General features: G+C 35.5%; 1 protein-coding gene and 1 pseudogene across 6 annotated transcripts in view; both read right to left on the reverse strand.

Moving 5' to 3' along the window:
* The window catches only part of BICD1 (BICD cargo adaptor 1), a 163,697-nt gene that overhangs the window by 88,504 nt on the left and 57,282 nt on the right, over positions 1–17,911 (reverse strand). For all 6 annotated transcript variants that reach the window (XM_036236671.1, XM_016131360.2, XM_016131357.2 and 3 more), the window contains exon 2: positions 4,484–4,696. In XM_036236671.1, the coding sequence (XP_036092564.1) occupies positions 4,484–4,696 (213 nt within the window). The remainder of the gene's footprint in view (positions 1–4,483; positions 4,697–17,911) is intronic.
* Positions 11,599–11,717, reverse strand: LOC118614100 (annotated as a pseudogene).

Raw genomic sequence — 17,911 nt, forward strand, 5'->3', positions numbered from 1 at the left:
CCTATTCACAAGATGAGAAAGAGAAGAGAGGGAAGGGAGGTAGAGGTGGGATGAAGGAAGGGTGAGAAGAGAGAAAAGAAATTCATATACATGCTAATGTATATCATAAATAATATCAATGTATATGACATATATAATCCACATACATATGTGCATATATACACTAAGTTTATACTATACCAATTTTACATAAAAATCTAGGCTGCTTTCACTGTTTATTATTTTTAAATGATGAAAGATAATAGATAAAAACTTAATTACCCTTAAAAAAGTAAAGAGATTAGACAAGATAACTAAAAACAAACTTTTTCTTTTACTAATGTCAGTTTCGGAGTTGCCATTTCTACAGTATGCCCCAAGCAATGCTTTCTCACCATTTCTAACTTTAGCTTGACCTTCCCTGCAGTTTCCCATTTAATTCTCCATTTGTCATTGGTTTAACAACTGGCTATCACACTGGAAGTAGATGTCACTATCATATCAGGCCAGAAGTTTGTGCCCCTTTTCATTTTCTAATGTAGAAAGAAAAGAGTCATAAACAAAAATTGTACTGTTTTGAAGCTGTGTCCAAATGATGACCAACATTTGAATGTTGGAAATATTTTTGAAGTTTCCCCTCAAATGTCTGGAATTATGGTGATGCAGGTTCTTATTACCTCCCCAAAATAACCTCAAAAAACCTAAAGGTATTTTTGAATAAAGATCAACTGACATCATTTTGAGAACTATTCAAAAGCTGTTGCATTATTTCTCATTGAGAAATATAATAAATTAACTTTCCAAATCATGGGGAAAAATATTTCCAGTCATTAAAAAGAGAAATGAAATGTATATATGCTCCTTATTACAATGTATGCATTTTAATCAATAGTACTGACTATGAGCATATGGGATTACGGCAGGCATCAAGATGGTTTTTCAGATGTGTATGATGCACATCCCCCATGCTTTAATGGAAATCTGACGCTCCCTTGAGCACACTGTTTCCCCTGCAATCCTCTCAACTGCTCCCCTGGAAGTGGGGTGAGTGCCCTTTTGCACCACATGGCTGCTCTCAGAGCATTCCCTGCTCTTCTCTTAAAACTCCTCTGCTTTAAATCTCTATTGTCATAAGATCTTTTTAAAGCTGGCAAGTGTAAATTTTTTTGGAAACAAATAAACAGTAGCTTCCACTGGGACAAGGTAATGGCAGCAGGGTGGGCACAGACACTGTACACTGTTCACTACCAGCATTGTTACTGTCACCTACCAAATATCGACTCATCCCCCTGCATCTGTCTAAGGCTTTAGCTCCTGACAATTATGTCCAGAATTTCTGGTCTTGATTCCTGGGTTCTCAATATGCACATAAATGATCTCGATTCCTGGAATTCCTCCTCTTGAGGGACTTTCTCCTCCTGCTTCACCAACTCGGTGTCATGCTCATATCTTAGTGACTCACTCTTCCAAGTGACCATCTCACCACTTCTTTCTCCTCAAATCCCAACACCCCCGTCTTCCCTCTCAGGAAATGACCTTGCTTCCTGTTTCAGTGAGGAAACTGAAGTAGCCTGAAGAGGACTTTCAAAGACTCTTCGTTCATACGTACTGATGTACTGACATCTTCATACTTTTCCAGGCATTACTGTAAATGAAACTTCCTTGCTGCTTTCTAAAGGCAATCTGTCCATTTTTGCACCAGATCCCATTCTTCTCTTCCTCACTCAAGGATCCTCCTCAATCAAGGAAATCAATTGCTCTAGGCATTCTCCCCTCTTTCCACTTTAAGTTCGTTTCCCTCTCCACTGGTCACACACATCAGCATTCACAGATGCTATTATATCTTTCATCTTTAAAAAAAACAAAACCAAAACAACAAATTTTTCTTGAGCCTATTCCTTCCCTAGCTACCTCCCATGTCCCTGGCCCTCTTTGTAAACAAAACAACTCCTGAAAAAGTTGCCTCTACTCTCTGTCTCGAATTTTTGTCCTTTTATTCTTTCTTAAACGTAATCAGGCTTTTGTTTCCACTGCTCCATTGGTCCCTCACTGAGGTGACCAATAACATTGTCTTGCTAAATACAATGGTCAGTTCAGTTTCCTCACCTTTCCTCATCTTGTTAATCATCAGGATCTGCATTATTGATCACTTCCTTCATAGATACCAGTTTCTTCAATTGGCTTCTGGGAACCATTCTCTCTTTATTCTCTTTCTATCTACTATTATTTTTACTTTCCTCTCTTGTCCCCAACATCTCGGCGCTATGGCAGCCCAGTGCTTGGGCCCCTGCTCTTTTCTCTTTTTAGTTCCTATCTCGGTGATCTCACTGATAAACCTTAAATAGCCTCTATCTGCTGATAATCTCAAATTTTATATTTCTATCCCCAGACCACTTTACCAAACTCTAGGCCTTCATCTCCCACTACCCGTTACCCATTCAACATGCACACTTGGAAAGCTAACTGAAATTTAAAACTTAACATGTCTAAAACTTCACTTATAATCTTCTCTCCTAACACCTGTTTCAACTGAAGCCTTTCTTATCTCAATTAGTGATTATTCCATTTTTCAGATTCAAGCTAAACACCTTAAACTGGCGCGATCTTTTCTCCTTCTTAGCTCTTATTCTCTGTTCCAATCCATTAGAAAGTCATGCTGGCTCCATTCTCAAAATATATTCAGAATCTGACCTCTTTTCACTACCTCCACCTGTCAGTCATCCTGGCCCAAGCTACCAACTTTGCATATCTGGATGACTGCATCAACCTCCTACTTTTATCATTGCCTCATTAAAGTCATGTCACTCCTTTGCTCAACAGTTTCCAGTAGTTACCATTACACTCAAAGTGAAAGCCGCAACCCTTTCAATGGTCTATAAGGCCTTACGTGACTTGGTTTCCTGTTACTCTCTGGTATTGGCAAAGGGAGAGACACATAGATCAACAGAATAGAATAGAAAGTCTAGAAATATACTCAAAAATATGTGGCCAATTGGTTTTGACAAAGGTGCAAAGGCACTTCAATGGAGAAAGAATAGTCTTCTCAACAAACAGTGGTGGGACAATCGAACATTTACATGCCAAGAAGAAAATCAAACAGAAAAACTTCAACTTAAACCTCATACCTTATACAAAAATTAACTCAAATGGATCATAGGAGGAGGAGGAGAAGGAGTCTCTGATACTACAAAGGGTAAGCAGTGACCGCGCAAACTTGGCACATACAGATGCATCCGATAAAGAACTAGAGAGCAGCTTTGTTTTTAACACTCGTTTGCAGTAAAGAGAAGTGTGTGGGAGGACATCTTGAAAACTGTCTCATGTTCTTCATATTACTTAGTACTTAGAGTCTTAGTACTAATGTTATTAACTTCCACTTGTTTGGCTCCTTTCTCTCTCCACAAGTCATATGGGCATGTCCAAAGATGATAAACAAGGTGAAGCAGAGACCTCACTAAAGATATTCTTTTAGTTCCTTGTAATTTGGACATGTCTAAGTGTAAATTATTGATGAAATTCCAATAAATTTTGGACAACTTATGTCTCATAACAATGAAAGCCTATTTGTAATAAGTCACTAATTTCCAGAAAGATATCAATGGATTACTTCTGTTATATTTCATGACATTGAAAAATTTTTTCATCCTACCATTTTCTATTACTATAACAGTCCCTTAATAACCGCAGTTAGTAGTGGACCTGGTAGCTGTTTGTCGATCTCCTCTTTGTCGATTGCACTCATGTAGAAATTAGAGGACACCTGCACCTCTTTTGTAGCTTTCATATCCAAAAAATAGAGTGGATGGTTTAATACAAAGTTTCCAAAAGTGTCCTTTAAAGGCTTTCATAGATAAAGTTGCTTTTGGCTACCTGTGTCCCCAGCATCACTGGCAGACTGACTCAACCAGCATGAACATGACCTGGCCCACGATGCTGCTATGGGAAAGCTGACGAGAAACAGGGACAGAAACAGGGACTGAGGAAGGAAGGCTCCCTGACCTAATTCACAACGGCTGCAATTTACTGCCTTCTCTACAACCTGAAAACTAGTTTATGGTTCTGCATCACCAGGCTCTAAGACCCCCTCAAAACACTCCCCCAGGTCTCATTCCCCAGGGAGAAGAGTCCTATCATTTTGAATTAGTGCTGACACAGAATATTACCATCAACCATTCTTCTCTACAATGTATTAAAACAGGAAAAGGAGAGGAAGTGCTAACCAAGGTCATTATATTTTTTAAATTCCTTTGCAGAGCAGTAAGCCCAAATCCCAAATAATAAATTAAAGACTTTAATACTTAACAGACAATAAAAGAGAAGAAAGCTCATCTCAGAACAAGCTGCCATTTCACTAAAAGAAGCAGAAAAAGTGCTAGCATTGGTATTATGTGTTTTTTGCTTAATACATCTCCTCTGATTAAAGAAAAAGGTTTATTCCTCTCTCCTTGAAAGAACTTCATCTTTTTTCTCCCTCCCACCAACCTCTCATAGGGAATTTGTTTACCTCCTTCAGATCCTGCACGACGGCTGTGAGCCTCTCGTTTTCTGCCTGTACGTTAGTGACCACAGCCCGGCTCTGCTTCAGTTCGTTCTGCATCTCCAAGATCTTCCCCAGATAGTAGGCTTCCTTTGATGCCGACTCCTGCAGGAGCGTTTCCTCCCGAGTCTCTCCATCCTCAGCAACTTTACGGTGGATGGAGAAGGACTGCCCAAAGGCCTGCAGAAGATTTGAAAAGAAAAAGAGCACACAATGAAATGCACCATAATGGCCCTATTAAACAGACTTGGGAAAATGTTTTGTTTTGCCTTGTTTGTAAGACGAGCTATTCTACAAGACCTCTAAAAGCAAAAAATACGTATTTTATGTAATGGTCTAGCAGCTCTTACCGATGCTTAAAATTAATTAATAAGGAGAAATAAATTTTTAAATATTTTGCTAAGTATACACACACACACACACACATATGCATATATGTATGTATTATGGGTTAAACAACACTTGAAAAACATTGCTGCTTGCTTTATGTTACCATTTTTTTTGGACAAATTCTATCAAAGAATCGACAGTACAGTGCTAATGAGCCCAGCAAAATTCATGTTCTAATTTTCATTCTAGGAAAGAAAATAAGACTTTCATTAGTTTTCTGATATATTAGCAGAAAGGATACACCAATTATGACTACTACCCTTTAGAGACAAAACTATCAAACAGCATTCAAATTACCCAGTACCAAAGACATTAAAATGTAGTCACCATATAACATATATGTATCTATTTGTGCCAAAAGAAATACAGAATAATAAATCGGAAACTCTTCAGGAGGTGAGTGGGAATGAGGTGAAAAGAATCGGGAAATGAAACGTGATACAAGGGATGAGGTGGGAAGTGGTGCTTTTCTAGTACGCCTTTTTCATATAGTTCTACCTCTTGGAACTACAGTAATACTTCACATACTTCCCAAATAAATGATAATTAAAGTCAATCTCTATTTGTCAGGGGAACCCAAATGCAATACAAACAATAAATGAACTTAGCTGTATTACAAATGAACTACGTAACTACATTGAAAGAGTGGAGAAAAAAAGGTCTAACCTGAATAGTTGTGGAAACCAGTATTTTTGCTATATACTGTAAAGCTAAAGACAAAAGGAACTGTACCCAAACACTACTGTCTAGTTAGTAAATTTGTTTCTCATAGGGATTATGGGATCGCAATTCTAAAGCTTCTTTATGTATATACTAGGGTTGAGCAAATAAGTAAATATATTACAATAATGAAAGCCAGGTTTCTTGCCATTGGAGAAAGGAATTACAAGCAAGGAAGGGAAGAAGTCGAGAAGAAAACTAATGGTATTGGGTTATAATTAGAATTATTAGAAAGAACTTGGTACATCTTGTGATACCAAAGAATAAGTAATAAAATGCTTTAAAAAAAGTGGGGGTTCCCTAACTCAAGAGACTCCCAGTGACCAAATCTGGGATAATTTGGACAACAATAATTATAGTAATGAATTATAATCCACAGAATAAAATAAATATTCATGAGTCTACACTGATATAACTGATTAAATGAGGGAAGAAATAGCTTTCATAGCAGAACTCTAATAAATGTAGAAGAAATGATGGAAATAAAATATATCAGCATTTGACAAACACCAATTAATAACTGTTGCAGGTAAGAATTAACAGTGGAACATAAAATTAATAGATGAAAAGTATGATGAGAAACGGAATGTTTCTATAGTCTCAAAGTATCTCCTCCCGAGATACTTATTAATTCCAATGGGAAAAATAGTAACTTTGTAGTGAAGAGATCTGGTAGACCTTAACTAAGCGACAAAAGTTACATCAGCATCAAGGAGACATATCAACATCATGTACCATCTGATGTAATACACTGAGAGGGACACAGCATCACTTCTGTGGTAGTCTTGCCAAAAAAACATAAGCCAATTTTTACCATAAAAATAAAAACTCAAACTGGGAGACATTCTACAAAATTATTGACCAAGGCTCTTCAAAAGTATTAAAGTTAGGAAAAATAGAGAAAGACTCCTCCAGACTAGATGAGACTAAGGGAACCTGGCGATTAAATGTACTGTGGGATCCTGGACTGGATTCTGGACCTAAAAAAAAGGACATTAATGCAACTGGAAAAATTGGGATAAATTCTTTATATTGGTCAATATTATTATATTGATAATATTGATACAATTTCTGGTTTTCATAATTGTAATATGATTATGTAAGATGCTAACATTTGGGGAAACTGTATAGTAGGGTACATGAAATTCAGTGTAGTATTTTTGCAAGTCTTTTCTATGACTAGAGTTATTTCAAAATACAAAGTTAAGTAAGTAAGTATAGTCTATACCCTAAAGGAGTTGATAGATCTAGTAAAATATTGGCACATAGAGTTATAAAGAATGCATGTGTTCGAACACCAAAGGGATAATACAGTCACTTAAAAGTACTATAGCTTTATGATGTACTTTGTGATATTATTATGTTTTGAAATTTAAAATGCCATAAAAGTCCATGAAGAAATAAGTCTGGAATTAACCTGTGAAACTCAGTTACACACTTTTTTTTTTTTTTTACAAAACTAGATGCAGAAAAGGTATATGTTGATTATTATAAAGGACATGGAAAAGTTAGGAGGAAAAGCATGACTTACTGATTTACTCTTCTTAAAATTAAACTCATAGAAGCAGAAATTTTAAAAATACTAGCGTAGAGACCCATGTCTCAATAAACTATCTTAAAATGTTGACATGGATCAAAATCAAAATATGGTTCATAAGCATCAACTGGAAAAGAAAGATTTCAGTTTCAGTGTTCATCTGTACAGAGCAAACCATTCCTGGCACTTGGCCTGTTCAGGCACTGGACAGAGAAAAATTCTTATTTGAGTAGCCAAATTTCTTCTACATGTAGTAAAAAAAGCATACAGACTTACAAATAAATGAAAAATTATCTTTGGTGATGATATTTACTTTGCTTTTCTATCAACAATGGTCAGAGTCTATGAAGTCAATTCTGAATTCACTACCCATTAAAACACTTTTAGGTACACTTGAAACCTATGTAAAACCTTATTAAGCGACATCACCCCCAATAAAAACAAAAAACGTCTTTGGAGAGGTGAGGTCTGGAGAGATCTGGCAGCACATCTCCCCAAGTGACCTGATGAAGTCTTTGGTAGATTTGAACCCTAGCAAAGGAACCCTGACTCTATAGTCAAGTATAAGTACAATTTAAAATTAGCATGAACTGTGTGTCAAGTACCTCAGCTAGCTTCTTTTTCACAACTACTTTCCCACTTTTATGTAATAGAAAACTTCCACGGAACCATTTTCTTTTCTCTGCTTGAGTAAAATCAATAGGCTTAAGCAGTCTATGGCTTTTCTATTATTCTCATCACATAGGCAATGTTCTCCTGGCATAAAACAACCCAAAGTCTTAACAGCAAGTGAATTTATCTTTCCATCTTGATGTAAAGTTTTAAAAATTGTATTCTGGATTCAGTACCAAAGAAAATTTAAAAATTTAAGATATATAAATGGAAGAGATTTTCAAAAAAGAATTAAGAATCAAAATTGCTATTATAAAAATTCCGATGAATCCTTAATACATATTTATTGCAGCTTAGAAACCTTAACTGAACATATAGGTTTCCAAATATGTCATTATTTTTATGAAGAACTTGGTCCTTCACTGGACCTGATTTTAAAATCTTGTTTTCAGGGTATGCAAGGTTATTCAAGGACATCTGTACTTGATACAGAAAAATAACACCAATCCTGCATAGGCTACAGATGCCCAATGATCTGGATTTCCAAATCCACTGAGAACATTAAATATCCTCACTTTAGAAAGGGAAAGTGGAGGAGAAAATACTCCTACTTTGCCTAATTCCGAATTGTCAGTAACTAAAACTGGGGCATGACAGCCAACTGACATCTATCCATTGGCTAATTGTGAAAGTCGATTTACTAGACCTGTCTGGCTCTGCCAGCTACCTCCCCCCTCCACCACCATTCCAAGTATATCCCGACAAAGCGGGGCCTAAGAGAAGAGAAACGATCTTTTTCAAGGCAACTGAAGCTACATCCTTGGCAGAGATCACAGAACTGGCTTCAGTGTCTATTTATAGGCAATTCTAGGGTAGTCATGCTTGTAGTTCTATTTTATCCAGACAGCAAATTCCTTTTAGGCAGTGCAATCATTTCATGTATAATTTTTATTTGAAATAAATTGGGGTAAACTGACATTTCTATACAATTTTAGAATGGACTATGATTTCTCATTATATATGTAACTATAATTGCAAAATATTACCTTTGATATATTCCTTTGCAAGATTTCACAGTTGCTTTAAATTACATAGAAAGTCCAGTTAGCTATATAATAAGTACCTTGTTTGCTCATTCTACTGACATTTTTAATCCAAAGAAAATTGATAGTTTTTACCTTCATGCTCGATATGTTAGCTGTCAAGCAGAATTACTGTTATGGTGAGCAGAATTTTCATACTTATTATTCTTTAATGATATAAAAGATAAAAGAAATAAAAGGTTGGCTAGTATATTTAATATCATTATCTTTAAAATATGTGTCCTTGGTTACAGAATTTTCATTCTTTCATCTTAAAATTTGTGGCAGAACAGTGTACTAGGTCACCCAAGGAAATTAGACAAAATATTTTCTTAATTCAAAACACTAAAATTCATTCATTCACTTATCTGTTCATTCATTCAACAAGTAACTACAGAGAACTATAACAGGTACTGCTTTAGACACTGAGGATTCAACAATGTTCTAGAAAAAAAATTCTGCTATTCAGAGCATATATTCTAGTAGAACATAAATAATTCAATAAGTGCATGACAAAATGTTGGAAAAGTTCCAAAAAGAAAATGAAAGTCAGGGAGGGGCATAAAATAGCACTCCCCAATAGAACTTTCTGTGATGATGTATCTGTGTTGTGTAATATTGTAACTACTAGCCACAAGTGGCTAATGAGCTCCTGAAATGTGACTAGTCTGACCAAAGAACTGAATTTTTTATTTTTTGTAACTTTAATTGTCACATATGGCTAATGGCTGCCAGGTTGGACAGTGCAAGGATAGAGAGTAAGGCAGGTTGGAGAGAGAGGAAGCCTCATTTAGAGAGGAAAGAGATGATACCTCTGACCAGATACCTACTCTGAGCAGATACCTGAAGAAAGTAGGGAGTGAATAAGAATCTGACCTTTCCCCAAAGGAACAAGCCTAAATGTAAGCATTGCTAAGCAAGAATTACAGCATTGCCTTGGCGCCTCTTTAAAGACTATCAGTGGCAGTTCTTTAAAGTCCCTACTACAGCACTTTACTATCTGAGAGCTCCAGTGACTATTTAGACATGATTTACCTTGTAGAAAGGAAAGGGTTGGCAACTGGCCTGTCACTGAAACCTATCTTCCCCTATGTACAACTTTACCATCTTTGAACATATAATAAGCATTATTTGACCAATTCTATTTCTCTGTTGCCTTAGCCACCAGGAAATTCAGCATTAAATGCTCTGTAGCCATTTAAGTTTCTGGCATAACTATCTCCTGTTATCTCTATAGCTTTGAGTTTTATTATTTTTACCCTGTTGTATTGTTTTATTTTAATCTACTTCAAATACTTTGGGAATAGAAAGGATACATATTATAATCCAATAAAATGATTTAAATAATGTTTAATCGCCATTTGTTTTACATTAAATTTTAAGAAAAGTCCATTAAAAGAATGGAATTCGAGAGTGTAATAGAACTGAAACTTCTATGAAGGATTCATTCTTATTCTGAGGAGAACAATGAGCCCAAAAGATATCATAAAGCACATAAAAATAGAAATAAGCTAGTTAACTTGTTAGAACTGGCTATGAAACATTATATTCCAGCAGCAAAATATCTTACAGGGTATGACCCAATTAGAATAGAAGGGACCACTGGAGATGAGACAGCCCAAAAGTATCCAGCTAGGAGAAATCTGTTTCCATGACTCATATAGTTCAAACATTTTTAGAAGTCAAAGGTTTCTGTGACAATTAGAATCAAGCCTGATGCTTGAAAGGGCACACGTACTCATGAGAAGCAAAGGAAGTTAGAAAAGCATGCACTCCTGAACTGAATCAACTCTGCCGCTTACTAATTATATGACATCGAACAAGTAACTTAACAATCTGTGCCTCAGTTTTCTCATCAGTAAAATGGGGGTAATAATTTCTATTACATAGTGTTGTTTTGAGGCTTGAAAGATAAAATCTATGTATGACTTGGAATAGTTCATGGTACAAATATAGTTAAGTGCTCAATAATTACTGGTTATTATTAGTAGAAATATGATGTGCTTTGGAATCACATGCATTTGTGTTTAAATTTGCTTCCCCTGAAATCTTTGGCAAGATCTTTGAATTTCTATGTCTCAGTTCCATCTTGTGTAAAATGAGAATAAAAACATGTACCTTAAAGGTAAGCACAGACTAGACCTAAAAGGTAAGGATATCAGGTAAGAGGTATAAACTCTACAGCAAAATGCCTTGGACGCAGTAAATGCTTATTAAATATCAGTTCCCACCCTCTCTCTCCTGCCCTTTGGAAGTCTCAGATCTGTCTCTGGCAGGTTGTCACCTTCTCTGGTGTAAAAGTTTTCCTTGGACTTACTTGTACATGACTCAGGAGGCTGTTCATCTCTTTACAGAGAGCAGACCCCTATTTCTGAAACACCAAACCTCTTACCAGAAAAGGGAGCTCTGATGTATCTCTTTTCTTATTGAGCCATTAAATATGTAAAAGGAAAAAAAAGTCTCAAGGCATAGGCTATCTGGTTTAACAAATAATTGTTTTATCTTCTTTTAGTGAGAATTGTCAACTCGTTCTTAACTTCCCCCATCTTTTCTGGCTTTTAAGTTAACTTATACCCAATTATAAATTCTAACCATCTGGAAAATACAGGATATTTAATTACCAATTTTTGATTCCCATGTTGCATTTTGTAAGCCATTTTTAATTAATCAAAAAATAAAAAAAAATGCATTTTAACTTGATGAGACCAATTATATATATATACACTTTTTTTTTTTTTTAAAGCCTATAGCACCCAGTCTTCCTAGGTGGTCTCCCATCCAAGTACTAACCACGCCCAATCCTGCTTAGCTTCTGAGATCAGTCAAGATCGGGCTTGTTCAGGGTGACATGGCCATAGACTCAATTATATTTTTGAAAACAATCTATCACCTATCCTTAACCGATTTAATCATTATGTTATATAGCTACAGGGCATCATTCTAATGAACTTCATACCACATTTCTATACTTTTTAACAAAATATTCTATGATAACTTGGTTTAATGCTCAACTTTCTCAAACAAATCTAATAGCCTATCATTCAAATACGTATTTACTTAAAGTCTAGATTTTTTTTCTATCCTTAATAGTTTGTAATTGGTACTTTCTGTCTTGCTTACCTCCCTATTCAGTTGTTGAGAGATTTTTCTACATTTTGTTGTCATGTGTTGAATATACACAAAAGTAAATATATAGCAAAATATAAACACACACAAAAAAAAACACCAAAATGGATTCTGTAGTTTAAGAAATAGACCAGGACCCATTAGTCTCAATGCTTCTGTCTGCCCTTCCTTGGTCCTATCTCCCTAATGGTACCCTAACCCTTACCCCTCAAGTACTATCCTAAATTCTATATTTATAATTTTCTTGCTTTTCTTCATACTTTATCATATATGTTTGTATGTGTAATATTGTTTAATCTTATTTTTAAAACTTCATCTATATGCATTCTTTTGCAATTTGCTTTTTTTAACTCAACTTTAAATCCTACAATTTATTTTGATTAGTGTAGCTATAATTTATCTATTTCTATTGTCATAAAGTAGTCTTCTGAATAACTATGTACCTCATTTTAATACAGTCATGTGCCACATAACATGGTCAACAACAAACCACATATACGATAGTGGTCCCATAATATTACAATGGAGCTGAAAAGTTCCTGTTCCCTAGAGACACTGAAGCTGTCATAACATTGTGGCACAAGATATATCTCACGTGTTTGCAGAGATGCTGGTATAAACAAATCCACTGCACTGCCAGTCATATGAAAGTATAGCACAATTACAGTAATAGGCTATATCACCAAGGTTTCTGTAACTACACTCTATGATGTTTATATAATGATGAAATCTCCTAACTACGCATTTTTCAGAACATATTCTCATTATTAAGCAGTGCATGACTAAAATCTAATCTCCTAACAATGGATGATCAGATTGCTTCCAGTTTTTTGCTATTACAATTTAGCTGTGAACATTCTTATGCATATCTCCCAGTGTTTCTTAAAATACATTTGCTGAAGGGATGGTTTTATTTTTAATCCTTAGTAGACTGATGCTTTTGGAAAATACAATAAAAATAAATTACTATAACCATATATCTACCTTATGACCCAGCCATTCCACTCCTAGGTATTCATTTACCCAAGATAAATAAAAGCATGTTTCCACAAAGATTTATATTCAAATGATCATAGCAGCTTTATTTTAATAGCCAAAAACTGAAAATAACTGAAATGTCCATTAATAATTGAATAGATACACAAATTGTGGTATATCCATATAATAGAATACTACTCAGCAATAAAAAGAAGTACTCATACATGGAATGACATGGTTGAATTGCAAAATAATTACGCTGAGCAAAAGGAGGTAGACACAAAAAGAATACATACTGTAAGATTCCTATCATATGAAATTCTAAGGAACCGAACTTAACTATAATGACAGAAAACAGAAGAATTTTTTCCCTGGAGAAGGGGTGGGAAGTGGGATTGAGGAAGTGGTGTAGAGGGGCAAAAGGGCAAAAAGGGGCAAAAATGGGGCACAAAAATATTTTGGGAATTGATAAATATGTTCATTATCTTAGTTGTGGTGATGATTTCACAAGTGTATGTATATGTCAAAATTCAAAGTGTATATGTGGTTTGTTATATGACAATTATACCTTAATGCTGTGTAGTAATAAATTACTAGAAAAAAACATGAGAAGAAAAAAACAAAATGTAACCCAATTAACTTTAAGGGTTTTTTTTAGGTACACAGCAAAATTAAGAGGAAAGTACAGAGATTTCCTATATACTCCCTGCCCCACACAAGCCTCCATCAGAAAAGTACATTTGTTAAAATTGATAAACCTACACTGATACATCAGTATCATCCAAAGTCTACAGCTTACATTAGGGTTTGCTCTTGGTGTTTTTTATTCTGTGGGTTTGGAGAGGCCCACAATGACATGTATCCACCATTATAGTATCATACAGAGTAGTTTCTCTGCCCTAAAATCCTTCTGTCTCTACCTGTTCATCCCTACCTCCCAATTCCTGCCAACTACTGATCTCCCAAAGTTTTGCCTTTTCCAGAATGTCACATAGTTGGAATCATGTAGTTATGTAGCCTCCTCAGATTAGCCTGTTTTACTCAGTAGTATGCATTTAGGGTTCCTCCATGGCTTTGCAATGGCTGGATAGCTCATTTCTTTTTAGTACTGAACAACATTCCATTGTTTGGATGGATGACAGTTTATGCCCATTCACCTTACTTTGTACATCCTGTTGCTTCCAAGTTCTGGAAATTATGAACAAAGCTTTTGTAAACATCCGTGTGCAGGTTTTTGTGTGGAAATAAATTTTCAACCCCTTTGGGTAAATACCAAGTATCATGATTATTGGATCATGTGGTAAAAATGTTTACTTTTCTAAGACATCAATAAATTCTTCAAAAGTAGCTGCACTTTGTGCATTCCCAATAGCAATGAATGAACATTCATTTTGCTCCATATCCTCACCAGTATTCAATTATTTAACTTTTTATCATTAAATATAATACATAAAATTATATTTCAATAAATTTAATAAGGGAAGAAAAGGATTACCAAATTGTTTTAATTTGCACTTCCCAGATTACTAATAAAGTTAAACATTCCATATTTTTATTTACCATTCACAATTTCACTTTAGTGTAGTTTCTATTCAAGGATTTTCCTACAGAATGATTTTTTTTTTATTAATTTGTCATTTATATGTATGGCAAATATCTTCCCCTAGTATTTATGGCTTTTTTTTTTTTACTCATTTCACAGTGTCTTTGATGAAGTGAGGTCTCATTTTCTAAAGAACAGGTGGGTACCTTTTTATTATTAAATATAATACATAAAATTACATTTCAATAAATTTAATAAGGGAAGAAAAGGATTACCAAACTGTTTTAATTTGCACTTCCCAGATTACTAATAAAGTTAGTCCTTTATATGCATGGCAACTATTTGCTCCCAGTTTGTGGCTTCCCTCTAAAACTCTTTCAGAGATGTCTTGATGAATTAATGTCCTTGATCTTAAGGTAGTCCAATGACCAATCCCTTCTTCTGGCTAGCACTTTTTGTGGATCATTTAAGATCCTTCCTTCCTTCAAGGTCATAAAGCTATTCTTTACTTCCAAAAGTTTTAGAGCTTTGCCTTTTATATTTATGTCTCTTAATTCACCTTCGATTGATTTTTGTGGATGAAATAAGTACAGATCTATTTTAATTATTTTTATATTAATAATCAATGTCCCTAGCACCATTTAATGAATTGCCCCTCCTTTCCCACTGATGTTGAGTGCCAAGTCGACCATAAATCATATTGACATAAGTGTGCCTGTTCCTAGGCTATTCCATAGTGCTCCACTGATAACCATAAGATAATGAAGTGAGGAGCAGGCAGAGGGACCTCACTCCAATTCCTCTGAATAAGAGGGATCCCCCAAAGGAAATGATTTTAGTTCAGAGCTCAGTAAAGGAAAGCCTTGCTTCAGAAGAAAACACCATAGAAAAGAGGTTTTTATTCAGAAAGAAAGATTTTATAATCTATTCCTGAGGAATAAATATGCTAGGCTTTTTGAAACCTAAAGAAAGTAATGAGAAAATATTCCTGATCTTGTAGTTATTAGCAAAAAACAGGAGTAAAGTGGAATTATGAATATGACCTAGATACAAAAGTCAAGAGCTCGGCCTGCAATGTCAAAAGGACAGAAGATTAAGAGTAATTAAAGTTAAGAGCCTTATTTAGAATCACAGGTCCAGTAATTGCTGAAACCTGGGCTCGAACCTAAAGACTGCTTTGTGATGTTGGTCTTAAAGGAAACCACTGATAGTGAACTGGCAAGAAGGAAGTGGAAGGAGTTTCCAATTGAGGGTGACAGGTAGGGCAAAGGTCTTGGAGGGAGAAGGAAGGAGATGGACAGTTCTTATTTACAGAGAAGCCATGAGAGCAGGGGGCCATTTTAAGAAAAGCAAACCTTGGTACAGGGAGAACTAAAGGAGAAGTGTGAGATAATGAAATAAGTAGCTTTAGACGGGCCTCCCAACCACCAGCGTGGGGAGGATGAAGGTGAGAAAATGCACTAACAAACAGGAGTACCCAGCTATGAAGCAGGCTGTTCAGACAGTCTCGACAAAGTCCACAGTTGCTGTTATTACCAAGTAACTCAACATTCATCCCTGACCATGGTCCTAACCATGGAAGACTTTCAGTCTCCTCATTATTTTTTTTTTCAGTATTTTTGGAACATTTATCAATATATTTTACCCTTATAACATCCCCCCCCCCACCAAAGTATTAAAAAGTCTGTGAGAACTTTAAGGATATTTGGTCCTCTCCTCTAAATCATCATTATAAAATTTCTTTTTTTTTTTAAGTCCTTTATAATGTTACTCAGAGATTTATATTAGAAAGTCACTCACAGATGGATGATACAGGTAACAACTAGTCACAATATGTAAGACTTGGAAATACTAAGACTATAAATCCTAATCAATACTGGATGAAGGCCCTTTCCTGTCTTACTTACGGCTGGTCTGTATCTTGTCATTATAAAAGTGTCCTAACTAGTTTGTAACAAGCTATTATGAGACATCCAGACTTCAGAAGGTTAATCCTGTCTCTTGGGGAACACGGACATGGACTTTGAACCTACACATACTAACTGGTTGTCAAGGAAGCTGTCTTCATTCCTCTATGTGTAACATCTTTGGTACAGTACTTAAATTCTTTTGCCAGTAAGAAAACGTTAAGACGTTTTGGTTTCCTTCTTTGTGCCTGATGGCAATAATCTGATAGCCATAGGCAGTTTCTTTTATTCAAGCCAGTACTAATATGAATTTTTTTTCCATAGGCCCAAACAATTTTAGCCTGACCCCTTGCTTCATCAATGCCTTTAACTTTTAGGGAGAAACAAGAGAAGTGGAATTTGGGATGAAGACCTTAAAGATATAAGTAAAATCTCAGAAAGCAGGAGATGTTTTCCTTTGATGTCTGATGGCTTTTCCAGAGATGAGCAAGTGTGGCTGGTAAACTTCTGTCTGGTTAGTTATTCGCGGTTGGCCTGCCAGATGTTAATTCAATCCTCGAACCATCTTACACGTCCCTTTGCTTTTATGCCTCACCACATCTCTGATCTGCCATTATAGCCAACATCACCAGGGCAGGGGTGAGGAGAAAAGGAAAATAAGAGGCAAGGGAGGGAAAGAAAATACAACAGGCTGGTCAATAGTGGGCTGAGGCTCAGAAGGCGAGGTTGTTTGCTTTGCACATTATTTGGTAATTTATTTTAACTGAAAATCCAAATGTCTTGTTCAGTTTACATCAAATGTTCACATCAAAAGAGTTATGTCAAAGCAATAAAATGTAAATGTCACAGGACTCTTTCTTGAGGTTATTCATTCTTAAAGGCACACTCTAAGCTCTAATTCCATAGCCTAAACAAGCTGCTCTCAGATCTGTGACTGAATTTCCTGGGGTAAAACTGTGGACTAAGGACAAAGCTTTTCCTATCAGGCTTCATGAGGAAATAAAAATTATAAACTTGAGAATACATTAATTCAGCCTTTAAAGAGAGAACTCACAGGCAATGAAAGTACTTAGCGAGAAACTTCAGGAAAAAATAACTTTGGTACAGGTTACTCAAGGTGTAGGTCAAAAATATGATGAGCTAAAAAGTACTTTCACAGTTGGTGGTCTTAAGAACACATTGAACTAGGAACACATAAGCAACAGGCACAAATTTCTGCTTTAAGTTTAAATTTACAGATGCTCTGTCTCTGGTCAAACTAGTAAGTTTAAATTATTATTTTTAAATTATTATTTTTTAAATTTTATATTAGTTCAGGTATACAGTACATTGGTTAGACATTTATATAGTTTATAAAGTGATTCCCCCCAACTACTCTTATCACTTACCTGGCTCTACAGATAGCCATGACAATACTACTGACTATATGTCCTATACTGTATTCTAGTCCCACAGCTCATTTGTACTTCATCCTTTCACCCTTTTCTCCCAGCTCCCCAA

Source organism: Rousettus aegyptiacus, unplaced genomic scaffold, assembly GCF_014176215.1.
Source record: "Rousettus aegyptiacus isolate mRouAeg1 unplaced genomic scaffold, mRouAeg1.p scaffold_m13_p_2, whole genome shotgun sequence".
Lineage (NCBI taxonomy): Eukaryota > Metazoa > Chordata > Mammalia > Chiroptera > Pteropodidae > Rousettus > Rousettus aegyptiacus.